Here is a 26,131-nt window from a genome sequence, read left to right as displayed (position 1 = left end):
AAGCACTCTGCAAGGCTTCCTATGTGTCGTGGCCTAGGGGAAAAGGCAAAGACTGTCTCCTAAGGTTCCCCACTGTGGAATACCAGGGCAAGGGTTCTCTCTGTCCACCAATTACTGACAAGTTCTTCCCTTGTCAAGAACAACTGCAGTAATGTGCAGCAAAAAGAAGAGCAGTACTGAAGGTAACAGCTCTTGTCAGTGGGGGTACTTCTGTGCCACCTCGGTTAAGCAAATATAAACACTATGGCTGCCAAGGAAACATTCAGGAAATCAGGTCATAGGGGAAGAAGGTTAGAACACAGAGAGGCCTAAGCCTGGCCGTGGCTTTGCAACTAGTCAGTCAGACATGGAGTCTAACCTTTCAGGCCTCCATGGCCTCTTAGGAGAGGCTTGCAGCTAGGAGGCAGAAGCAGGAGGATCATCATAAGTTGAAGGCCAGACTGGGCTGCACAGGAAGGACCCTGTCTCAGGAAAAGCAAATGGCTCTGCCCAGATAACCTTTAAAACCTTGAAGTAGTATGACAGGGATGTAACCATGGAAGGAATGTTCCCAACATTTTCACCCTCTCTCTGCAGCTACCCATGAGATCCAGCCGCTTACCGAGAGGGCACCGCTGAGTCCCATCAGCTGAGAAACTACGGAATTCAGGGCAAAGTCCTCTGTGAAATGGGTGGTCACCTGTTGATAAAGATTGATTTTTTTAAAAACTCACTTTCTTCAAAAACTCCTTTCCAGAAAAAAAGAGTGATAATAAACAAAGTCAGTGCTGTCTCCACTACTTAAGGCTGCCTCTCTTTCCATGTAACAGGCCTGACTGTTGTTTCCCAGAGCATATGCTTAAGAAGACAGTGCTCATTGCTGGACTAGGAGGCAGGAGCTACAGATCAGCAGCATAACGACCTGAGGGGCAGGTGATACAGATCAGGGAGTGCTCTCCATAGCCGGAGTGGGGCTTGGGGCTCACTCCCCACCACTGCATCTTTAAGATGTCAAGAGCTCACAGCTGTTGAAACAGCATCAATTATCTGACCTATGTTCAAGAGAGATACAGCATGGTATGAGAGCAACCACTTGGCAGCACTCAGATCCCCAGGTCACACTGGTGACTCCCTCTACCGGAAGGATGGAAATAAAGCTGAAGAAATGCCATTAGATAAGCAGGCTAGACCTAGAGCCATGGGTCACAAAAAACAAAAACAAAAACAAACAAACAAACAAGCCCTGCTATGTCATCACTGTCACCTGAGCTACAGCCCAGGTAGGAAGGGTCCTGGAGGCCTCCACAGACTTCAATCAGCACAGCTTCCCCCAGGCACTGCACACTCAAAACACCACCAGTCCCAAATTAGCAAGTGAAAAACAAATCGGCCTAAGAAGAATTTGGTTATCAGAAACCCATTGAGAATAACCTCATATTTGTAGAAACTGACCTAGAACAAGTCCAATGGACACTCGGTGCCAACGAAACCAAGTGGAAAAGCTGAGGGGCACAGGATGCTCGGTCTCATCTGTGCTCATCCCTCATTAGCTGTCGTACTTTAAGCAAGGCCTCGGACCTGTGTGAGTCTCAACCTCATCTATGAAACGAGAAGGTGTTTTATGGCCGTCTGTTGCTGTCAACTGTGCATCCCTGTCAATCAATACAATGCGCCATGTCTCATCAGAGATACTAGATCGGATCAACCTGCAGGTCAAGTCCAGAGACACAGGTGGCTTCTTGAGGTCTAGTGGAAGAAGGTGACAGGTAGGAGGGACAGCCACCATTTGAGAGTATCTCTTTCCATCAGGAAGTCTTTGTAAACAACCAAAGTAATGAGGGCAATTAAGGCAACAAGGCCACCTCACAAAGAAGACTCTTGTGGCACTCCAGCCTGAAGGCTTCACCGACCACTGGGCAAAGGCTCCCTCAGTAAACAGTGACACAGGGCCCAGTCCATGGACTCTGACCTGAGTTATGACTGCGTTTTTGTACTCCCAGAGGCTTCGGGCCTTGGCTTTCTCCTTGTTGTTCAGCAGCTGAGGCTGGGGGGCTGTCCCGGAAGTCCTTGCCTCAATGAATCTTGTTGTCAAGGACCACAACCGCTGTTGCCATCTTAGCACTCCAGGAAGTGCATCGGCTGCATTCGAGAAGACAAAGAAAGAGAGCTGGTAAGAAGGGAATGAGTCCTCCCAGAGTCAGTCACAACTCCTTTCAGGATCCCTGATGACCTGAGCAATGGCAGCAGGGCTGCTCAAAAGTAGCACACTGCCTTCTGGGTCAGCAAACTTGTGGTGACAGATACGCATTGGGGCCAACAGGAGGCTTAACACAGTTGCCACTACTAGTGAAGCTGGGATTTCATGAGGACAGGTGAGCTGCACAACATGCTGAGGAATAGCCCTGCGACACAGTGTGAGGTCAGCTAACTACCCCTCTCCTTGCCAGGTGTGTCTGCCATGTATTCCAGACGTGTTCACCAAGTCTAACCACTGCTCTGACCTGGGGAAGCAGAACAGACCAGCTGGTGGTTCTGGGTCACACAGCTGACCAAGTGAGTATGGGTGCAGATGCCTGAACCCTATGGCTACTGGGCTGGATATTCTCAAGAGTGGGGACACAGCAGGGACAGCTGGAGACTTGCCCGCGTACAAAAGAGAAAGCTGAGCGAGTGCCTACCCAGTTCTGCATGTCCTGCCTGTTACTTAGAGGCAGTTTGCTAGGGCTTTCGTCTGCCACAACTGTCCAGATCCACCACCATAAGATACAGTGAGAAGCCAGCCAATCCTCATATAGAACGGACTCCTCCCACAGCCACTGGCTTCCGCTTCCCAAATCCACATCCAGGCAGATCACAAGGGCAAAACCAACGTTTTGGAGAAACAAATCTCATCCCTGAAGTGGCCAGAGTGGCTGATAGGTTGCACGTGTCCCAGTATCCAGGCATCATCTCACATTATAATCAGCACAGAGTCTGCAATGGTGTGGATATCTGGGACCCACGAGGACTGGAAATGTGCACAGGCAGTGGGAACCCCCTTCACGCCCACCACAGGGACAAGGCCCCTGAACAGTGGAGAGCTAGTGCCTTGGAGAGGGACAGAAGCCTACACAAGATTACTTATAGAATTCTCCATTTCTGTTTCCAGCAAGAAACACTTCCTTCCCCAGTTCCTCCCGAGCCCAGGCAGCCAGTAAAGGAAGCAGGCAGACTCACTCTTCACATCCCACAAGATGTCCTTCTCAGGAGGGGCTGCAAAGAGGATGTAGAGCCGGATTGTGTCAATTCCATACTGGGCCACAATCTCCTCAGGGTCCACGCCATTGTGTTTGGACTTGCTCATCTTCTCCCACGTCACCTCTAACCTCTCTTTCGTTTTTGCACAAACAGGAGTAGGACCTAGATGCCAAAAGAGTACTCAGGAACAATACATGATTCCCAATGGGTCCTGACAGGGGAGGTGTGGGAAGTGGGCAGGGTAGAAATTCCATACTTTGAACTTTGCATGGAGGCCTGAGGGAAAAGATCCTAGAAGACTCCATGCTCTGAGTCTGAGGCTCTCTCCAGCAACGGGCTGTCAGATAAAGCTGGGCAAGGCGGAGGTGTCCAAGGAAATACTATATTACACAGGATGGGGCTGGGTACGAAGTTATATACCCAGTCCCAGGAGCAGCCCACAGAGGCCTGACCAGGATCTGTCCTGGATTCAACAACCAGCTGGGGTCCAATAGCAGATGCTGGCTTCTTAAGAGCTTCTGGCCCTGGCCGTGGTTCTTACCTTTCCCAGCCAGGTTGGGCCCTCCTTACCTGTGAAATCTATGTCTTCCCTCTTCAGACACTGCCCAGACAGAAGGTGAAATGTCTGTCCCTTAATGAGGCCTTGGGCCAGGAGTTTATGGAAAGGCTCCCTGAGGAAAGATCACACACAGACACAAAATGGTGGCAGGGTGGGTGGAGCAGCCAGGACACTAGGTATCCAGAGAGCATCACTACTGACCACACCTTAGAGTAGGCTCCTTGGATACCATTAGTATCATTGAGTCAGAGCAGCAGTCAGGTTTAAGTACAGATCCACTCTGTGCTGAAGAGAAGTGAAAGAGCACAGGCCTCAGATCTGGAAGCCCTGGCTCTCACCTACTTCTACCCATGAGCCACAAAAGCCACTTACTGGCTGTGGGAGTCCAGTTTGCTAACCTATAACATGGGAGCAAAAAAAGCTTGCTAAGCTATGAATGGGAAGATGGGATCAAGTGACTGATGCAAATAGAGCCAGTGTCAGCTACACATCAGGCTCAGCGCAGCAGGGCCTAGAGGGAGGACTGAAGGCTGTCTGTCTTTGTGAAGGGTGCTTACTATTTCCCTTAACATAGTACCCGCTCAGAAGTACTGTCTTCAAGTTTTAGATCTGATGAGTTGGACAGGAATGGGTCATTTCTACTAAAATCTAAGTATTATCTACCTGTCCTTCCTGGCCCATTACACTCTAAGGAGGCAGCTACCAACAGCTGGTGTGTGTGTTAGTTACTTGTGGTGGTTTGGCCTCCATAGACTTAGTGTTTAAATGCTTGGTCCATAGGGAGTGGCACTAGGTGTAGCCTTGTTGGAGGAAAGATAATACCATGCGGTGGGGCTTTGAAGTCTTATATTTGCTCAAGCTCTACCCAGTGTGGACTTCTCACATCAAGATGCAGAACTCTCAGCTACTCCAGCACCACGTCTGCCTGCACACTGCCATACCTACTTCCTGTCATGCTGATCATGGACTGAACTGAACCTGCAAGCCAGCCCCAATGAAATGTTTCATGTGTAAGAGTTGTCTTGGTCATGGTGTCTCTTCACAGCAATAAAACCCTGAGACACCATGACAAAACAACCTGACCAAGGCGACTTACAAACAAAAGTATCTAATTTGGAGATCATGAGTGCAGAGGGCTGGAGTTCATGACCATCGTAGTTGGGAAGCACAGCAGCAGGCAAGGCAGTCATGGTGAGTCCTCCAGAAGAGCAGCCAGTGATCATAACTGCTGAGCCATCCATGTTCCAGTCCTGTGCCCACATATACCTCCCCCAAGTCCTCTGACAAGGTCCCACTCTGCAGCCCTGGCTGGACTTGAACTCTCTATGTAGACTAAACTCAGAGATCTGCCTACCTCTGTCCCCTGGGTGCTGAGATTAAAGGCATATGCCACCACAGTCACCACAGTGGTTTATTCTTAAGAAACACTCAATTTCTTTACCCTATTTTATTTTATTTTCTAAGAATCTGTCCGATTCTATTTTGATGCATTTCAGCACCACCCTATGCAAGTTTTTCATGTTGCTCTGGACAACTAGAGGCTCACTCGTTTACACTGCCATGCAGACCTTCCAACACTCCAGCTCTGGGGTGCAAGTTCACTGACATGGGGTTGGGGGGTAAGGGTGAGCAGATATTGGGGAACCTCTACTCAGGGAATCAGAAATCCAGAAACCTAAACAGGCCCAACAAGCTATAGACCAGGTTAGTCTTGCAGGTTGATCCTATAAGGTCCTTATTTCATATTCAAGGTCATCCAATTTAGGTGAGTAGGGGCCCAAGTGGTCCCTGTCCAACAGCTACGGGTGGGTAGTAACAAGGAGAAGGACATTTTCTAGTAGATTCAAGAGAGCAGACAGAGATTGTCAGAGATGAGAGCCAGAAACAAGATTCCTGACCTTTGTGTGTGTCAGTCCCATACTGCACCATAATCTCCTCAGGGTCCAGGTGCTAAGTACATGTTCTGCCTGAGATGTAGCCCATCATCCTGTTCTAAAGGTCTTTTAGTGAGCATGTATGTGTGTGTGCGCACACCCAGTGCTTGCATAGGAGTATAAGGAAGCAATGGTGAGAGGCTGGTCAGTAGTTAAGAGCAGTGGCTGCTTTTCAGAGGTTCCAAGTTCAACTGATGCTGTCTTCTGGTATACAGATATTTACTTGTTTTAGTACAAAGCCCTAAAACAAGTAAATAAAGTAAAATAAGTAAATAAATCTTAAAAACAAAAAACAAAAAACGAAGCAATGGTGAGAGATGGGGCACATTTACAAAGGTGGAAAAAATCAAGTGCAGTTAACATTCAAAAGGAAATGCTGAGTATCATGTTTGTGGGGCCCTATTCAGTGCATAAACACATTTGTTGATGTTACAGGATCAAATGAGCATGCTACTGTGTCAAGATAGAAGGGATTCCTCTATGTGCACCAAAGTGTCAAGTGGACGAGGACCAACCAGCACAGCCACTTTTTGCTGAGCAGGTGAAGGCAGCTCTGGATGCAGATACATCTAAGATGAACAGCACATTAAGGAACGCACTGCAGAGTAGGAGCACTGTAGCTCAACAGCAAGGCACCGCCAGTGAGCTCCACAGGCTCATCTGGGTACACCCAGGTGCATGCTTATCTCCTTTCTCACACTGGGCACAGTCACACTTAAGAGGAACTCAGGGAAGTGGAAGTGTGGCTCTGTAGTACAATGCATGCTTACCATACACAAGGCCCTGGATTTATGCTCAGTATCAAAAACATGTCTAGAGCAAGTTAAATCAGCAGCATTAAGACTCAGTTCCCGGGCATATGGCTACCTACCTGTACCTCAGCTACTCAGAAAGCTGAGACAGGATGATCCTGAGTTTGAGGCCAGCCTAGGATATACATGACCTTTTCTGAAAGAAATAAAAAAGACTTAAAGATAGGGAGTTGGAATCCTGTTATTTATTATCATTGAGGTTTTGTTTGGTTTTGTTTTTTATATAATCAAGTGACCCAGCACTGCCACCTTCTCGGGATGTGTAGAACTGCAACTTGCCAGCCAGACCCTGACCCTGGCTTTTTTATCTACCTAACTGTACCCTGGCTTTTAAATCTCACTCTCTTCCACTCCCTTTCTCTCTCTTTCTCCCTCTCTCTGTCTTTCTCTCCCCCCCGTCTTTCCCCACTCCCTTTCTCTCTCTTCCTCCCTCTCTCTGTCTTTCTCTCCCCCCCGTCTTTCCCCATTCCCTTTCTCTTCTTTTCTCCTTCCCTTCCCTCTCCTCCTCCTCCTCTCTCTCCTCTTTTTCCTCCCTCTCTCTCTCCTCTCTTCCCACTCCCTCTCACTGTCTCTATTTCCCCCTCCTTTATCCTTCCTGTGTTTAAAGCAAACTGTCAAATGACAATTAGCACTCACACTGAAAAGTACACTAGTTCTAGGGTAGGCACAAGTTGGTGAATCTTCATGACACAGACACCTGTGTAAACACAGGCGTGCAAACAGCACCTAGTGTGGCCCTCATCTCCAGGCACTGTCTCCACTGCCATCTCGCTAGTTAGACTACTACCCAAATTATTTACTTTTCTATTTCAAAATTACTACAAAGAGCTTCTGAGTGAGGGCCCCAGGGTGTCCACAGTGGCCTTTTCTCCATAATTGGCAGGTGTCTGTAGGACAGCATTGTACCAAGACCAAGACTCTGATAATGAATGTGTCTCAATTTCTGAAATTTATGCTACTAGATCTCTGAAGTCCATCTAGACTCCAGCTTCTCCCAGTTACAGCCCAGCAGGCACTGTCTCAGACAGTTGATTTAGCATAGGGATGATAAAACTTGGCATGGGGAAGGGGCAGGAGCTGGAGAGATGGCTCAGTAATTAAGAGCACTAGTTGTCCAAGTTGATTCCCAGCACCTATAAGTCATCTTATGTCTTTCGCTCCAGTTCCAGGGATCCAATACCCTTTTCTGGTCTGACACTACATATGTGAACAGACATGCATGCAGGCAAAACACCCACATGAATAAAACGATTTTAAAATGGCATGAGTTCCAGTGGCCTGGCTATGGCTTCCAGGCTCCCCTGAGTCTCAGCAGCCCTTCACTTCTGCAGACTTCTTTGAGCCAATGTGGCTGGCTCTCCTGGAAAGGCAGATATGGTCTACATTAGCCAAGAGAATGAAAGACTCCTGCATCACAGAGGTATCTTTCAAGAGAAGGAGGGTGGGGAGGCACCATGTTGGGCCTCTCTGCCTCCTGTGAGACCCTGGTCCTCCTGACCCCTTCGATTGCACCCCTGGAGGCAGGTTATTTTCATTGACACTGAAGCATGACCTGTGTGAGCAGGAAGATAAGTGCTGGAGTCCTCACCGTTACTGGTTAAGTCCAGGCTCCTCCTCTGTCCAACGTTTAAAGGATGGAAAGAAGGAAGAGAGGAAGCAAGCTCAGGACATTCTCAGCATAGATTGACAGGTTACTTTAGGTGTAATTTCTATGAATACTGAAGCCCTGGACAGACAGCTGCCCATTCCCCTGACCAGGTGACTGCTGATGTAGAACCAGAAAGAAACCAAGTTGAAAGAAACCAACCTGCCATCACCCAAAATTACCAGGAACCTCCCTGGGTCTCCTTTTTGCAGACTACATTCTGTAAATGGCTGCTTTTTTAAATTATTATGTAACCACTGCAAAAGTCTGGCTGGGTGGTGCACTCTATAAACAATCCCAACACTGAGGGAGGAAGAACAAGAGTTCTAGGCTGGCCTGGGCCAGATAGCGAGTGTAGAAAAAAGAAAACGCATAAACTAAATTTCCATGTGGCCATGATAGTAACAGGACCTACATCTCACAACCAGCAGCTCTGTTCTTACAGACACAGAACTGTACAATGAACTGAGGAGCATGACCTAGACCATAAGCATGCTAACTAACTATCTGATGGGCTCAGTGATATCAGCGTTTAGTGTCCTGATGCAGATGTTGTTCTCACATTTCGAGGTCTCTGGGGTTAGAGGCAGACAGCAGGTTTCAGCACTCAGTCACCCCAGCATGTACTTCATACAGTGAACTCTAACCAGAGCTGGCAGGTGGAGCACCCAGCACCACCATTCTAACGAAGTTAAATTCCTGTCTGGTTTATGGAGAATCTGAGAGTTACAGACACACAGTTTTTGGTTGAGACAGGGCCAATCCTATTACCTTTGCCCTCCAAGTAGTGGGGTTCCAGGAAATAAGCAGATGGCGAGGCGGTGGGGGGGGGCACCTTTAATCCCAGCACTCAGGAAGCAGAGGCAAACAGAGCTCTGTGAGTTTAAGGCCAGCTTGGTCTACAGAATGAGTTCTAGGACAGCTAGGACAGTTATACAGAGAAACCCTATCTCAAAAAATAAACAAACAAACAAAAATAAAAAGATGTTTGAAAATATGATGCTGAAATAAAATTACTTTTAGAGAAAAGAACAAATACATGGACCATCAATAAGGAAAACAAAAAGTCACACTGAAGGATTTATTCCAGACAAAAAGATTATTTGAGATGTTAAGTTGAGAGGGTGGAAGATGAGGAGGGCAGTAGCCAATTGGTTCCAGTGCAATACCAAAGAAACACGCCCATCGTGTGCTCTGGAATTTGACAGGGTGAATCTAAAGCTGATAAAGAAAACAAGGGTGTGGGCTGGAGAGATGGCTCAGTGGTTAAGAGCACTGACTGCTCTTCCAGAGGTTCTGAGTTCAAATCCCAGCAACCACATGGTGGCTCACAGCCATCTGTAATGAGATCCGATGCCCTCTTCTGATGTGTCTGAAGACAGCTACAGTGTACTCATATATAAGAAATAGATCTTTAAAAAAAAAGAAAGAAAAAAGAAAAAAGAAAACAAGGGTGTGATCAGAGAAAGATTCCCTGGAATGAAAAGGGCAAAGAGGAAGAGGACACTGAGATTTGTATATTAAAATAACAAAGGCTATAAATACCAAACCAGCACAACAGAGCTCAAGCCATCAGTGTATGGAGTAGAGATCCCACCAGCAGGTCCTAGTGGATGCAAAGCATTAATTCATGGTGAGGACCACAGAACAGTGGGGAGAGGGCTGAGATGTTCATGATGGAGCAAAGGCATGAAAAGCAATAGCCATGGAGGGGAAGGTTATTTTATTTTAGAGTGTGTGTGTGTGTGTGTGTGTGTGTGTGTGTGTGTGTGTGTGTGTGTGTGTTGGGGACTGGATCCAGGGTTTAGTACATACCAGGCCACGGAACCCCATCTTCAACCCCAATATTAAGTTTTACTATATTAGACTAAGGATTTCTCTTCATTAAAGCATGCAATAAATAAGAGATAAGCCAAGAATAAGGAAATATTTGGCAATGTATACAATGAAAACAATTAGCACAGAAATCTTCAAAGGTGAAGAGCCTCTGTGCTGCTGTGGCTGTATAAGGCAAGTTCTGCAACGGGAACTCCAGGCTGCACAATGGGATGTCCTCTGACTGCCACATGCATGCTGCGACACACAAGCCCCTCCCCACAATGGTGGAAAGAGGATGATGTGACTGGCAGGGGGCATCCTGTGAGCACCAAGGTATGAGTAAGGTATCGTTCTACTTCCCATACTGAATGTTCATTTACTTTTTATTTTTTGGTTCTTAGAGACAGGGTCTTATAGTGACAATTTGGTGATTAATTTTAGTTTCTTTAAAAAACAAAGCAAAATTATATAAGGTAGTATAAGAACGTTTTTGTTTTAATCCCAGGTGTGGGGCTGTTTTGAAGCATCTGACTATGATTTACCTCATGCTCTGGGAGGGACATGATTTTGCAGCTGCAGATGGTTTCTGTGACTTTGTGACATTTGGAATTCTGGGGACTTTTCAGAGGGTATAGAAGGCTGGGGCCCTGAGAGGTGGGGTGGGTGGTCCTGGTTGCTGTTGGTCCTGGTTTGTTAAGGAGTTGTGTGCCACGAAGAAACAACAATAGGAAGAAATCAGATATCCTGATGGGGAACTCAAACCTTCCCCATGGAACTCAACACCCCTAGTCAGCAGGAAGCAGTGTAAAGTCACCCCCTTTCTGACCCCTGACTTTATTCGGGGATCTCCTTCCTCTCCTCTCTATCCTTTTTTTTTTCCCGCTTCCCTACTGTTTGGGGTTGAAAGGGTGGAGAAAAGAACCCACAAAGTAGCAAACACCAGTTACAGGGTCTTTCTATGTAGCCCAGGCTGGGTTCAAACCATGATCTTCTTGCCTCAGACTCCCAAGTATAATACATTAAACATGTATTTCATGGGGAAAAGCATGCACTATATCCTTGAGACAGTCTCTCCATATGGCCCAAAGCTCACAATGCAGCCAAGCCTAGCCTTAAGTTTGCACCCCTCCTCGTGTCTCTGCTTCCTGAGTTAGGATTACAGAGGTACACCACCCTTTCTTACATCTTTTGGATGCTGTGAGAACACATTATAGGCCAGCAGGAGAACTGTCAATGGATTTACAAAGCTGTCTTCCGTTGTGATACACAAGTGGCAGAGTGACGTTTTAGAGAAGAATTCAGCCAAGCTTAGAGGTACAGTTTACCCAGCATGACAAATGTGTGAGATGCTTCAGGACCTGCATAACATCACAACCCTCCTTTTTCCCTCAAAAGTAAAAACCTCAAATTACTTAACAGATGGATGCACTGAAAGCTGGATTCTACACAAGCCCAAAACATTCCACACCAAATGATTAACTAAGAGGTTTGTGTAAATGGACCTCAAATTGTAAAGATCTACAATGGCCTCTACAGTATATATGAAAAACAGATTTTTTTTTTTTGGTATACACATATTATCTTGATTCCCAACAGATACCTGTTTCCAGTCACTGCTTGTGAACAGAACTGTTTTGTGAAACACTACAGATGCTCACCTGTGCTTCACCATCTTCTGACGGTGGCAAAAATGACTAAAGAATCGTGCATAGAACAAGTGCATGACAGCATGCTCTTTCCCTCCGATGTACAGATCCACAGGCATCCAGAAGTCTGCCAGTGCCGAGCTGAAAGGACTATAAGAAAGAGAAGTAGGCATTGTAATACCTTCTTTGCCACAACTGTATAAATTAGACCTACTGTAATGTGCATATGCCTTGAAAATAATTAATGTCAGAAAAAATGACTCTTTTAATAAGAGAAAAATGCATACAATAAGTAGAAAAGGAGCAGTGTTGACTGGATCACGAGCCATCCTCTGACCTCTGTGTGTGCACACACACGCACTCATACTCACACGCACTAAACAAGTGTAATAAAAATGTAATTTTTGAGCCAGGAGGTAGTGGTGCAAGCCTTTAATCCCAGCATTGGGAGGAAGAGCAGGCGATCTCTGAGTTCGAGCTTGGTTTACAAAGTAAGTTCTAGGACAGCCAGGGCTACACAGAGAAACCCTGTCTCTAAAAACCAACAACAACAAATAATTTTTGAATAAAACAAGAACAAAAGAAAAAGATACCAGCAACAAAGCGTCTCCATAGGATGCTTATTTGAATGGTTAGCTTTAATTTTTAGTATGGTTAGACAATTGAGATTTTTAAAATTTTCACCAGTAGAGGGCAATAGTAGCATTTATAACAGAAATCAGCATGATATTAAATGTTCATTTTAAAACAGAAATCAATCTTATTTTTTTTCTTTTTCCGGAGCTGGAGACCGAACCCAGGGCCTTGCGCTTACTAGGCAGGTGCTCTACCACTGAGCTAAATCCCCAACCCCAATCTTATTTTTAAAGTGCTTTGAAATAGCCAGTAAGCGTTCAAATATGGCTTACTGAAGGAATGAAATTTATCTAGGGCCTGTCATAAAACATTCTAGTAACTCCGTCTACTAGATGGATGTACAGAGTGGGAGGACTCCCCAGGTCATTTATTGGCTGCTGCCTTGGGAAAGAGCCACTGTGATTGGGAATAGAGCCCCCTGTTCCCAAGGTAACCCACCGCTCAAAGTTAACTGAGGAAATTTTGCTTTAGAGGATCTGTGCTCCCTGGCTTCAAAATTTCAGAGTTTTCTCTCCAATGCTATAAAGTATTTTCCCATATTATGCTCTTGGCCAAACAGCTCAGAAATAGAAACGGAAACACCGGTGGCAGGTGGCAGGTCAGGAAGCCTGGCCAAGCAGTGTGCCTCTTAACATAAGCTTCTTTGCAGTTACAACTATGTTAGAACTCTCTCAAAATTAAAATTAAAAAAAAAAGCTAAACAAGGTCACCCGAATCAACCAATCAAATGAACAAATACATTTCCAGCTGCCTTTTCTTTTTCTTCATGAAAAAAAAAAGTTTCTTAAAGAAATTCAACTGTTGCTGGGCATGGCAGCATAGACTTTAATCCCCAAACTTGGAAAGCAGAGACAGGCTGATCTCTGTGAGTTCAGTACCAGCCTGGTCTACACAGCAAGTCCCAGGACAACCACGATTACTCAGTGAGGCCCTGTCTCAAATAAAAAAAAAAAATTATAGTAAGTAAATAAATGAATTCAACTGCTGCTCTGGGCAGCAGTAAAGCCAGAGTTGAGGGCAGTATTTAGCTCACAAGCAAGTTTAGGATAAATAACATTAGCTACTCAACTTATGTCCTACTTAGGACACCACTCCGGAAGACTCCAGACAATGCTGAATGGGGCAGCATGCCAGGCGATGTGTGCAGCTGTGCTGTTCACAGAGGGGCTATGCGGGGCTCAGCACAGCTGGGATGCAGCCTGAGAAGGGAGCCCTCCCTCACAGTCCCCTATGGCTCACGTGGAGATTCTCTGGGGTTCTCAGTCTCCCTGCATCTTTCAGGACCCCACTAATTTCTGAACTGAACACAAATTACGGAACCACAGCTCTGCTGCTCAAAACATGTCTTGAGCGTCTGTCTAACCAGAAATATGCCACTGTGCTGCTGACCCAGAATAGGGCACTTTCTTTGCTTGTGTTCAACAAAAGATACAATTGGGTAGAACAAGACCCTTCGAGCTCACAGACCCCTGCCTCAGTCTGGTGCTGGAGCTCCAGGTGTGTGCCTCCATGAGGGGAATGGAAACCTCATACGTGGATAATTCAGCTCCAGGGTATCTCTACCATGTGCAAGAGCAACCTGCTAAGGTCCGAGCAGAGTGTGTTTTCCTGGTTCTGGAATGGTTTTCTTTAGCTTCCGTGCTAGCTTTGCTTGGCTAACTCCTGCTCTCTCCTGTTTCTGTCTTGTCCAAGTCAAACAGCGCAGGAAAGTTTATCATGAAAAACCAGTGGTCTTAGCCTCAGTTCTTCCTGCACCCCGGCCTGAGCCTTTTGTTTTTTAAAGTCAGGGTCTCACTGTGTAGCACCCAGGTGCCTGGGACTCATTATTTAAACCGCGGATCTTCAACTCACAGATATCCACCTGCTTCTGCTTCCTGAGTGCAGGGAATAAAGATATTATCACACCTGGTTACCTGCTCACTTTTAATTCTATCCCTCTCCATCCGTCCTCTTCTCTCTCCCGCTTCCCCACCTCTCTCTTTGACATGGGGTCTTGTGTAGCCCAGGCTGACCTTGATCTCTTGATTTTCCAGTTCCTGCCTCCAGACTGCTGGGATTATACACATATGCCAACACTCTTGGCGTCCACTCTTACTTCAATATTTAAAAACGTTTATATTCATTATTGATTTGCACTTTAGGAGATTGATTGACCACATGCAGTATGAGTAAAAGCTTCTTAGCTCTCCCCAACACTGTCCCGTCTCTCTGCAGTCCACATCCGGCACCCTTGCCACCCCTACCACCCCCGCCACCCCTACCACCCCCGCCACCCCTACCACCCCTGCCACCCCTACCACTCCCGCCACCCCTGCCACCCCCGCCACCCCTACCACCCCTGCCACCCCTACCACCCCTGCCCTGCCACCCCTACCACCCCTGCCACCCCTACCCCCCTGCCACCCCTGCCACCCCCGCCACCCCTACCCTGCCACCCCTGCCACCCCTACCCCCCCTGCCACCCCTACCACCACCCCTGCCACCCCTACCCCCCCTGCCACCCCTACCACCCCATAGTGTAGGGCATTCACATCCTCCTTTAGCTGTTTTTTGAAATTTATATTATAGATGGGATTTACTGGACTGAGTAATCTAAATTAATAATTAATGTGCTCGCATTAAAAGAGTCTTCTCTCCCGTACTCTAAGCTACCCCAAACCGAGAGCCTTGCATGAAGTATGCGGCTGACCAACAACAGCCACCACTGTGTCTACAGGCTCCTCTGGCCCAGTCCCTGGTCTCCATCTTCTTCCAGGAGAGGAAAAGGAGGGCACCAGTAAAAGGTGCATCTGCCACCTTGGGTTCGGAATGGTCATGTGCACTGGCATTTTTCCTACAGCCTTGCTGAGGCACTGAGAGCTCTGCTATGGTTGAGGTCCTCTGAATCCTCCTCCTCCTCCTGTCTCTGGGTGCCAGTTACACACGATGTGGGTGTTCCCTCTGCCAGCGCAGCTCTTCTCTCTATCCTACCCAGATATGTTCCCAGCACCTCCCTTGCATATTTAATTCTATCTTGGTTTTGCTTCATGGAGGATGCAAAGTGCTACCTGTTACACAGTAGGGACATTACCTATGAGTATTGTGAGGGTCCGTGTATCTGAAGTAGTACCATGCAGAATCCACAAAGGTGTCCATGGTGTCTGTCTCTCTCTTGGCTGATCCCTTGCACCTGAGAAAAGAAATTTATCAATTTACTTTTTTTCTAGGTTTCAGTGTAGTTCCCTCCAGCTATACTTGTGAGATGTTGGGCCTCCTGATATTTTACCTCTAGTAGCATAAGTTTGAGTGAGGGTGCTCTTGGAGAGCAGGGACAAGAGGAATGGAGTCTCCGAAAAGGAGCTTTCCATTCACTGAGCAAGTAAGAGCTGGAGTCTGTTTTCAATTTAAAAAGAAAAAGAAGGGTTGTGTGTTACATCCCAGATTTGTTAAGCAGCCCACACTGGCTCCATGAAGATTACAGAAGGAATCAGTCCTCCCACCCTACCTCAGGTCAGATGACCAAACCGGGCTCGCACCTGCATTTTAGTCAGGAGGCCTGGGCATGCTGGGATTGCTCAGGGCAGGAATTGCCAAGAGTCCCCAGGGAATCCTGTGTGCCACCAGAGAGAGGTGCCAATCCCCACAGTGATTCCCTAAGGTAAAGCCAGGTCTTTATTTGGGTTGCATCTTATTTCTGAGAATACACAGTATTTTGGGAAGTAACTAGAAGATAGGCACCTTCTTTTTCTTGCCCAACTTGGGGGAACACTGAGGAGAACAGAGGCGCACTACCCAGAAGCAATCACACCTGACCGACATTCACTATGCTCACTTCCATAAATGTCTCCTTGGGCTTGAAGACAACTAGGCGTTACCACTGATACCACCAAGCCTTGGATGGTCAGGAAGAGGTGCTGGGGCAGATGATGAGCATGAGGTCACTAGGTTGGGCTAGGTAGGTTCTGGGGCAGCAGAATTGGGTCAAAGGTGTCACAAATGCTATCTCATTGGGTTCCCAGAATACCAGGGAACTATGAGGCAGACTACACTAAGCCCCACTTTTCAGGAGAGAGTGAGGTTTCACAGAGGTTCAGAAACAGGCCCAAGACCTTAGAATGCAAAAGTAAATATATAGAGTCCTCAGATGGACTCGAGGCTACTGTTTGCATATCTCTGTTCTATCCTGCTTGGTTGTATTGGCTTGGTGGCTCACAGCCCTAGATGTTTACCAAACTCAGTCAGAGAGTGAAGTCAACTCTAGGCTTGGGCTCTACCCTCCAGAAATTCTGTGGTCCTGTGAAGAAACCACCTTCCCACGCACGGCTGCAAGGCTGTACTGAATGTGAAAACTATTTCACCAAAGGGAAAGAGGAAAGATCCAGCTTAATGTTAGTTGTCTACTAAGGGCATCATGAGAATCATGCTCAAGGCACTCTCCTGATCTGTCAGAAAAACCCAGTCTCACTCTGAAATGAGGGAAGAGGAGAGAAGGTTGGTGTGCTTCAGCAAGGTAAGGAATGAATGCACTACTGTCTTTCCCATACTCCTTGGCTATCTCAGGCTCTGTACTGGCCAGCCATAACAGGGAAGAAACAAGAAACACCTTTCACACCTCTTGGAAGTTCTGTGGAGTAGAAATGGCAGACAGTGATATGATGAAAACCTAAGTCTTCCCTCCATTGGATCAGTGTGTCAGGGTCCTCTACAGTGCCTAGGCCAGATTCTGGACTATTTCCTCAAAGGTTTCAACATACCTTAGATATTCCTTTTAGGCTAGTGAAGAAGGTAGCATTTGGCATCCAGTGAAGGGAGGCTATCCAAGACACCCCAGGGTGCAGGCTGTAGTTCCTTACCTTGGGCAGGAGCAGTTTACCCACTCCAAAGCCGAGGCCAGCGGGGAGCCCCCTCTGCCCGTTAGAGATGTGATGCTGGGCAAAGTCACAGGCAAGTCTTGCAGTGGCACAGGCACAGGGCCACAGGCTGGGCAGTGGACAATGGGGATGGGTGTGCCCCAGTAGCGCTGCCTTGAGACCAGCCAGTCCTTCAGCTTGTTACTTGTCACGTGTCCACCCACTCTCATCCCACGGGCTTTCCGAGTCAGGGCAACAAAGGCATCCTGCCGGGTCATACCTGTAAACTGGAAGTGAAGAGAGGCAACTGTAAGACAAACTCTGCCCCTGCTCAGCACCCGGGACCACTGCATCAGTTGTGATGCTCATAATGGTCTGGTTCTGGGTAGGGCCATGTCAGGACTCCGCTGCATTATCTTCATGGGTCCTTTCCTCCTCAAGCCAACATTAAAAAGTTACACTTTGCAATTGCACTGATAGAAAAATATGACTTTTGCTCCTAAAAGTTGGAGGGTTTTTTTGCTTACAATTAACAATTTATTCTATGTGTGGTTGTTTATTTTCATGTCCTCTGCACCATGTCGGGGACACTGTGTGAAGATGTATGTCTGTATCTGTACTGCACCATGTTGGGGTATACTGTGTGAAGGTGCATCTCTGTACATTCAGTTGTTAATTCTGTACCGGCAAAGAGACCACCACTAGTCTCATATTTTGTAAATATTGTTCCTTCCTCACCTGTCGAAGGCAATCTAGAATTGTATCTGATTGGCTTTCATAAAGATGGCCAATAGCTGGGCAGGAAGTGAAAGGTGGAACTTCTGGGCAGAGCTGGAACTCTGGGAGAAGAAATCAGAGGTGGAGAGATTCAACCAGCAGACACTAGGTAAACCGATGGACCAGAGCAGAGCAGAGAGGTAGACCTGGCCATTTGGTGGGACATAGTTTGGTTAGAATAGTTGGGAGACTGCCCAGCAAAAGGCCTAAGGTTTAAAACATTAATAAGCCTGTGTCATTATTTATATCTGGTGGGTCTGAGATAGCTCTTCTATAGCACCACATTTGTGCCTGGTGACCATGGAGGTCAGAAGAGGGCAAAAGATCTCCTGGAACTAGAGTTACAGATGGCTGTGAGAAGCCAGGTAGGTGTTGGGTATTGAACCCGGATATCCTGGAAGAACAGTATTCTCAACTGCTGAGCCATTTCTCCATCTCTACTTCCAAATTTTAAAAACATTAAAATATTTCCAGGAGCTCTGAGAAACAATGTTGGCCGTGGGCACTCTGTGTGGTGGGTAGCTGGCACCAGTTCTTCAGCCCTCCCTTTCTGATATGCCCTGCAATATGTATCACTTTCTAACTACCAGATAATCACTGAGATGTCTAATTACCAGCGAAGAGATGCACAGTATGCACTTCCTCTTAGAGAGAAAATACCCAGAGGGGAAAAAAAATCAATGTTATATCTTATGGCAAGCAAGGGGCCAGATCTGCCTCAGCTTGAAGAAACAAACCATTCTTGTATTTAAATATTCCCATTTCACAGACAAAAGGGCAGAACACTGCTAGTCCAAAGGTGGAGTGTTCTCTTCACTGATACTCTCCAGAGACCAAACTACTTAGATGAAAGGAGCCATAAGGCTTGCTACATTGAGAATGTGGGCACCTGGGATCAGTCCTGTTGCATGCCAGGCCTCAGAGACACAAAGACAAAGGTCATCTGTTCATGTCCTCAAGGAGCTCACAGTCACAAGACTGTCATTAAAAGAGAGTTCAGACACATTTATCAAAGTAACCTTCTTGCTAGTGTGTGAAGAGTCTTCTCAGAGTTTATTGTAAAGGGGTGGCTATGCTCTGGGAGAGAGGTTCTCCAGGCTGCATTCCTGACATCCACAGTTACAATACAAAGCCCTGCATGCTCTGTTCAATGACTGTCTTCTCATGCACCACTCTCCTCTGCTCCAGAAGCTCAAGAAAAAAAACGGCCTTGCACCGCCCTTCTCCACCCCCTCAGTGACATCATTTGGTTGAGTATTCAGCAAAGAGCTAGGGGATGACTCAGGGCCACCTGAAGCTATCTGAAAGCAAACACAGAGGATAAATAACACTTAGAGTCCCATTCAGAGGAGTAGGGGTCTCTCTGTATCCCAGAGAGACAGCCTAATTTTAGCCATGGATATCCCCTTCCTCACTTCCCAGAGCTAGAGCTCACTTGTAGACAGCTAGGGTTGGCTCTGCCCTACCTCTCAGTAGGCCTGCACAAATGAGGGCCAAGAAAAAAGAGGCTTTAATACCTTAGAATACTGTTTATATTTGGAGATACAAGCACGAAGCCAGAAACTATTCTCTTGTAGATAGAAGTTATTATTCTCTTGTAGATAAAAGGATGTATTGATAGATAAGATAGATAGATAGATAGATAGATAGATAGATAGATAGATAGATAGATAGATAGATAGATAGATAGGCAGGCAGGCAGGCAGGCAGGCAGGCAGGCAGGCAGGCAGGCAGGCAGATAGGTAGATGATAGAGATAGATAGACAGACAGAGACAGATTGACAGAGAGGAAGACAGAAAAGACAGGATACCTTATAGCTAAGTGGTCCTAAACATGAAACACCTGAATCTTCAGGTATACTAGACCCAGAACCAGGGGAGAGATTACTAGGTGTTTCTTCAGGATTCATAATTAGACTGAGGGAGGACTGACATGCTGAACCAACTGGTTCCAGATTAGAGTTTACATTCAAATCTCCTGGGGAGCTGTAACTCCTCTGATGTCTACCACTCAAGTCTTCACTCTCATTCATTTTTAGGTTGCAATTTCTGGGGTAGGATTCAACCATTAGATCGTTAGTTTGTTTTGTCTCTTGAGGCAAGGGTCTCATATAGCTCAGGCTGGTCTCCAATTCTATGTAGCCCAGTATAGGCTTGAACTCCTAACCTTACTGTCTCACTTCTCAAATGTTAGGATTATAGGTGTGCATGAGCACACATTTCTTCTAAGTGCCAATATTTTAAACCACTTTCTGAGTGTTTCCACTGTGTTTTCAAGTTTAAAAAAGGAATACACTCAAGCCCTAATGCACTCAAGTTTTAATGTGCATACAAATCACTCAGGGACCTTGTGTGACTAGGGTAGGGCTAGGAGTCCATGGTCCTAACAGTGGTGTCAGAGCCATTAATCTAGGCACCAGACTTTCAGCAGCAAAGCTCTAAGCCAGTGATTCTCAACAGTGGTCCCTAGACCAGCACCACTACTACCACCACCACCAGTACTACCAGCAATACTAGCACCAGCATCAATACCACCATCAGCAACAACACCATGCAAATTTGCTGGAAACAGAACTCTTGGGAAGAGTCAGGATGTGTACGGCTATGCAATGTTTTAACAAGGCCAGCACGATTCTGACACGTGCTCAAGTTTGAGACTCACTGCTTTCAGTCACTTCCCACTTTAGCCTTCCATCCCCACAGAGCCTCCTCCACCACAGTTTCTGGTTCATGTAGCTGGTCTTTGCTACTTTTTGCTACCCCCCAATTCCCCCTCTATCACTAGATAGGAGAGAGAAGATAAAGGAGTGGAGAAAGAGAGACAGAGATCCCTGAATCTAATTTCTTTCCTTTTGTCTCTTCTTTGAGCACAACTACTAACAACCACCCCTGAATGACCAACAACCACCCACCCCACCTATCAGGGTCCTAGCATTTATATACCCTCTGAAAAGTTCCCAGAATTCGAAATGTCACACAATCGCAGAAACTATCTGCAGCTGGCAAAACCATGCCTCTGCTACAGCAAATCATAGTCAACCCCACATCCCTACATCTGGGATTAAAATGAAATCACATTCTTATATTTCTGTATTTTTTTAAAGAAAGAAAAATTCCAAAATTGTTATTATAGGTTCAGTTCAGCATAGCTGGAGTTCATGTCCTGCCAAATATACCAAATCAAACAAGAGATAACCTTGATTAAACACTGAGCATTTATAGAAGGGTCTGTAAACTTTAAACGAAACAGTCTATAAACTCAAGTTAAACTTTAGATGTAAACAGCAAATAATCTGGAGTCAGCCATCATCTTCCCCAGGGAGGGTCAGCTACAGTCATCTCTCTAAGAAAAATAACTTCTCAAGCAAGATTCTCAAAGTTGTTCTAGGGTTAGCTAAGGAACTTCTAGGTGTTGAAGAGGAACAGTCTTCTGCTCCAAGCAGGGCTCCAAGGCCACTGTGTTGAGCGGGAGTGGAAGGGTGAGCTGACACAGGACTCTGTAAGAGCGTGTCTCATCACACTCAGACTCATGAGTGAGTGAATCTCAGCCACAGGCCAGGAGCACCAACCTCAGCAGATCCACTCAGTCTCTCTGTGCCATCTGGGGAAGTTTCGATGACCTCAGAGTAGGGTAGGCCCAGAGCTTGGGCTAGTCTGGTGTCCTCCGAGCTGGTGCTGGGGATTCCTGTTCAGAGAGGAAAAATAGAAAACATTAGTTCCTCTTAAGTGCTCAAAACAAAGAAGTGTGCAATGACATGCGGTGTTACATTCAAAGCAGGTCCCTTTTACCTCAGAAGACAGAAAGCCACACCAAACTCACTAGATAATGGGACACAGCCTTGGAGAACCTGACACCTGATTATTTTCTTTAGGTCTTTTTATCTGGTTTTCCTTCTTAAAACATAGTTGCAGCCCTAAAATTTAACCATCTATGCCATGGAAACTATATATTGTAAGTGGGAGGAAAGCCTCTTGAATTCCTCCAGTGGGTCCCTGGTGGGGAGCAGTGCTGGCTCCAATGGCATTTTAATTCCTTAGAAAGACCCCCCAAGTCTAGACACTGAAAGCTGGTGTTGGAGTCTATGCTGTGTCCCCGAGAACACCAGAACATTCTGCACAAGCATTTATTCTTCAACCCACACATATCCTCCAGGAAATGAGGTGGGGCACAAGAAAATCACCTAGAGGGGGTAGGACCTACTGTTCTGGCTTCAGCTGAGCACAGAAGCAGGCTTTGGTGGTTGATTCTGTAGGACAGGGTTCTGAGCATGGTGCTGCTGACAAAATGGACTGTTCTGAACATGATGGCAACAGGGAATATTCTACCCTATCCTGGCCCCTTTCCAGAACACTTCCTCAGTGGAGACAAACAACATATCTTCTGGTGTGGGCTGGTTTGATGCTGCTTGTATTCTAATGCTAAGATGTGGTTTCCCCACAAGCAGATCCTTACATACACCAAGTGATGCTATGTGAACCTTGCTCCCCAATTTAACGGGTCAATTAAAGGCTAGAGCCTGTGATTGGGCAGTGGAGGGAGAGGAAGAAGACAGAGGCAGAGGAGGCAGCCATGAGGGGAGATGGACCATGAATACATGGCCAGGAAAAACAGCACCGTACAAGGGACCATAACAGCTGGAGAGTAAGTTAGGACAGCTCCAAACCTGCCCGATCTAGGCTTATGGCTGGTAAGGAAAATGTCTGGACTGTGTGTCTTTCATACAGGCTGGGATTATAAACTCACTCCACAATCTCCCAAGCTGGTAAGATGTCTCCTGGTACTGACACTTCTCTCATGGAAAATGTTGACATACATGTAGAAGGTCACACCAGAAGGCTAAACCAGCTCTTCTGCAAAGCAGTTCCAGTGGCGTGGCTTGAGGTGCAGAGGACTGAAAGTTCTGTAGCAGTATAAAATATGTTGAGGTGCACTATGTTGGGGTGCACCGTGTGAAGGTTGTGTTGGTATTATTCAATTGTTAGTTCTGTACCAGCAGAGAGCTAAGTACTGGCCAGATGTTGGTATTGTTATAAGAGAGCGTCTCTGGAAGAGGCAGCAGGGGAACAGGAAGATTTGCCAGCAGGACATGGAGGAGATTAGACATACTGGGAGTGAGAGAGAGGTAGCGAGAGTGAGGGCGTGGCGAGACTCTTGCTAGAAGACTTGAGTTAATTAAGTCAGATGAGATAGCTGGGAGGTAACGTAAGCTAAGGCCTAAGCTATAATAAAATTTAATAAGTTTCTGTGTTATTATTCAAATGCTTGTGGGTCCAGAAAGTCTGGTAATAGTGTTTCCAACTGTGTTGTGACAAAGTAAAGCAAATGAATGTCAGTGGACTGGAGGTGCGGACACTGAGCCTTAGCAAACACCACACGTTTACACCAACACACGTTTACAGTCAGCAAGGAGTCAAGGGGCATTTGCTAGATTCTGATGTCTGGCTTAGGGTGACTCAGTGACACTCCAAAGCAGACACTGACTGAAGAAGGGATTCCAGCCAGCTCAAGAAAGCAAATGTGGTTCTAGTCATTCCCTCTGCCTTGATGAAAAACCACTAGATTACACTCCTAAAGCTGGCCATCAAGGACTGTTCCCTTATTTGGCCACCTCCTCCTTCTGAGGCTGATTATCATGGTCCAGCTATCAACTTACTACAGTCCAGCAATCAAAAGCCCCCTTCGGATCACCTAATTAACATGTCCAATTAAAATTAACACCTCATCCTAACATGGGTGACAGACATGTTTCCCCTTTTACCTTTATAAACCATTTTCCTACAGGCCATATCTGTCTGTCTGCTCTCTATCCAGAGGCAGTCCTTTGTCCCCCTCTGGGACAAACAACCCCCTCCCCCTTGTTCCTTTCCTCTGCTCCTCTGCCTCTGCTCTTTCTCTCTTATTCCCTGCCCTTTGACACTCTGGGGCAAATACATCTCTTCTGTGCTGAGAATATGGTCTTGGGGTGTCCTGAGCCAATACCAGTCCCTTTCGGTGGCCACCACATTGACCTAGTCACATTAGGACAAGAAAATGTGACATACTCTAACTGTGCAGGTGGGATAGTGAAAATTCTGCTTTATTTCTTACTTGTTTCTGCTTCTATCCTTACAAGAAACAGTACTCAGAAAATACTAGTTACACAACCGAGGGAAAACAAGACAACAGAAAAAAAATTCCCATGCTTGCTTAAAAACACCTAAATCCTTCAGAACCTTAATATTGTGTCAGTGATTTAGCCCAAAATGTCAAACACCCCTTGTCTGCCCCCAAAAGCCATATCAAGGTTTTCTTCACTGTTTCCTCTGACTGGCTGTTTAAAACATCTTACTAATTATAAAATGCATGGTTGTAATGGTCCGACGTGACCTGAATGCTCAGTGCCAGCTTCCTGCTTTGACATCTCGTCAGAACACTTCATCAGAACTGACCTGAGGTCATTTTAATAGGAACTGTTGCCGCAGCAGCACAGAAAGGGCGTTGCTGTGTGGGCTGCTGCTCTGCACTGAGACTGGGCTCTCCCACAGGAAAGCAGGTGAGAGGGGTGCATATGTGTGTCCTGAAGGCACATTTTGGACAGGGCTGCCATTAGGTGCTTAATCTTTGTTCTCCTTTTTCCCCAGGACAAGAGATGAGAATTACTCGTAATAGGATTGCCAATGACAAAATGTCTCTCAGATGCCTCCAGATACGGCTTCATGGCCCTTTCGTAAGGAACTCAGATTGGCCTCCTCCACAATTCTAAAAGCCCACAAGGATCCTGTGTGCTTGGAACTCCCATCTTTGCCCTTGCTTGTAGTTTGGTGAATTTTATTTTGTTTTGGTTTGGTTTAGTTAAGACAAGATCTTACTATACAGCCTAGGCTGACTTCAAACTCAAGAGCTCCCTCCTCAGTGCTGGGACGAGATGCCTGGCTTGGCTTTTGATTTTAGATTTTTAGTCTATGTTGTATTATCCCATATCATGTGTCTAAGTATTTAGAACTAACTCATGATTGATGAGCCTAAGCTTTTTAAATTCTCAATAGTAACCAGGATGACATAAAGTACTTAATATGCTTTCCTCAAAAAAAAAAAAAGCAAAATAAATTTATTTATTTATGTGTGTATGTGTGTAGGCACATGTGGAGGTTTGGAAGATCACTTTCAGAATTAGGTTCCAGGAACACCACCCAGATTGGGAGGCTTGAGTGGTCAGCACTCTTACACACTGAGTGGTCTTGTCATCTCCTATGCCTACCTCAAACCCCTCACATGCTTTCAAATACACAATTTTGGTTTTTGTTGGTGTTTGTATGCTTGCTTTTGTTTATTAAAGATGTGACTTTTCCATGTTTTAACAGGCTTTAAACTTGTGATTTGGGATTTGAGAGACAGCTCAATAGCTATAAGAATTGTTCTTCTTATAGAAGAATTGGGTTTAGTTTCCAAAACCCACATGACAGCTTAAAACTATTTGCAGCTCCAGTTCCAGAAGATCTGATTCCTTTTGACCTCTACAGGCACAAGGCAACTACATAGTACTCAGGCAAAACACTGATACACAAAAAAATATATTTAAAAAAGGTAAACTTGTGATCTTCCTACCACAAGCTTCTGAATGCTAGAAATTTTAAGTGTGTAGCACTGTGCTCTTGAATATGTTAGTTCTTAACTAAATGATACATGGAAGGTGAGGGCTGGGTGCAGCTCATGGTAGAATGTTTGCCAACAATGAGTGAAGCACTAAATATGATCCTCGGCTCCAAAGAGAAGGCAAAAAAAGGAGCACAAATTTTCACTAAGAATCAAAACCCATCACAGAATCAACAGTAAACTCCTCCAAGTAATAGCAAGAGCTGTGAGCCCTTTGCCCTTAACCTTCCATAATTTACTAGCATGTATGACACTTAAATGACCACATACCTATTTTTGAATCTAGAGAGCCTTCCAAGTCAGGCTTAGCCATGATAACGACGGGGACCTCCTGCAGGGTGAGCATGTTCACGGCCATTACTGGTGTGAGGCAATCTGAAAACAAGAGCAGATTCATCAGCCAGACAAGCAAGAGCAGACAAGCAAGAAAATCATACCATCCTCCATGCCGTGTGCTAATTGCTAAATAGCTGGTCCTTTGAAGGGTATTAGCAGGTAATTTACACCAGTGGAAATTAGAAGATTAAACAAGCACAGGACAGAAGCTTTGTCTACCTGCAGATACAAGCAAAGAAGTGGGAAGGGAGTTCTGAGTTCCAGATAGGAAAGCATCTCATTACCACCTT

General features: G+C 46.0%; 1 protein-coding gene across 2 annotated transcripts in view; it reads right to left on the bottom strand.

The window, feature by feature from the left end:
* Positions 1-26,131, bottom strand: part of Lars2 (leucyl-tRNA synthetase 2, mitochondrial) — a 96,022-nt gene that overhangs the window by 6,934 nt on the left and 62,957 nt on the right. For both annotated transcript variants that reach the window (NM_001413842.1, XM_087563027.1), the window contains 9 exon segments: positions 602-679; positions 1,949-2,118; positions 3,196-3,378; positions 3,787-3,887; positions 11,643-11,780; positions 15,337-15,435; positions 17,099-17,382; positions 21,442-21,557; positions 25,776-25,880. In NM_001413842.1, the coding sequence (NP_001400771.1) occupies positions 602-679; positions 1,949-2,118; positions 3,196-3,378; positions 3,787-3,887; positions 11,643-11,780; positions 15,337-15,435; positions 17,099-17,382; positions 21,442-21,557; positions 25,776-25,880 (1,274 nt within the window).

Source organism: Rattus norvegicus, chromosome 8, assembly GCF_021556685.1.
Source record: "Rattus norvegicus strain SHRSP/BbbUtx chromosome 8, alternate assembly SHRSP_T2T, whole genome shotgun sequence".
Taxonomy (NCBI): domain Eukaryota; kingdom Metazoa; phylum Chordata; class Mammalia; order Rodentia; family Muridae; genus Rattus; species Rattus norvegicus.
Note: the sequence above shows the minus strand (reverse complement) of the source record. Positions and strands in the feature narration are given on the sequence as shown.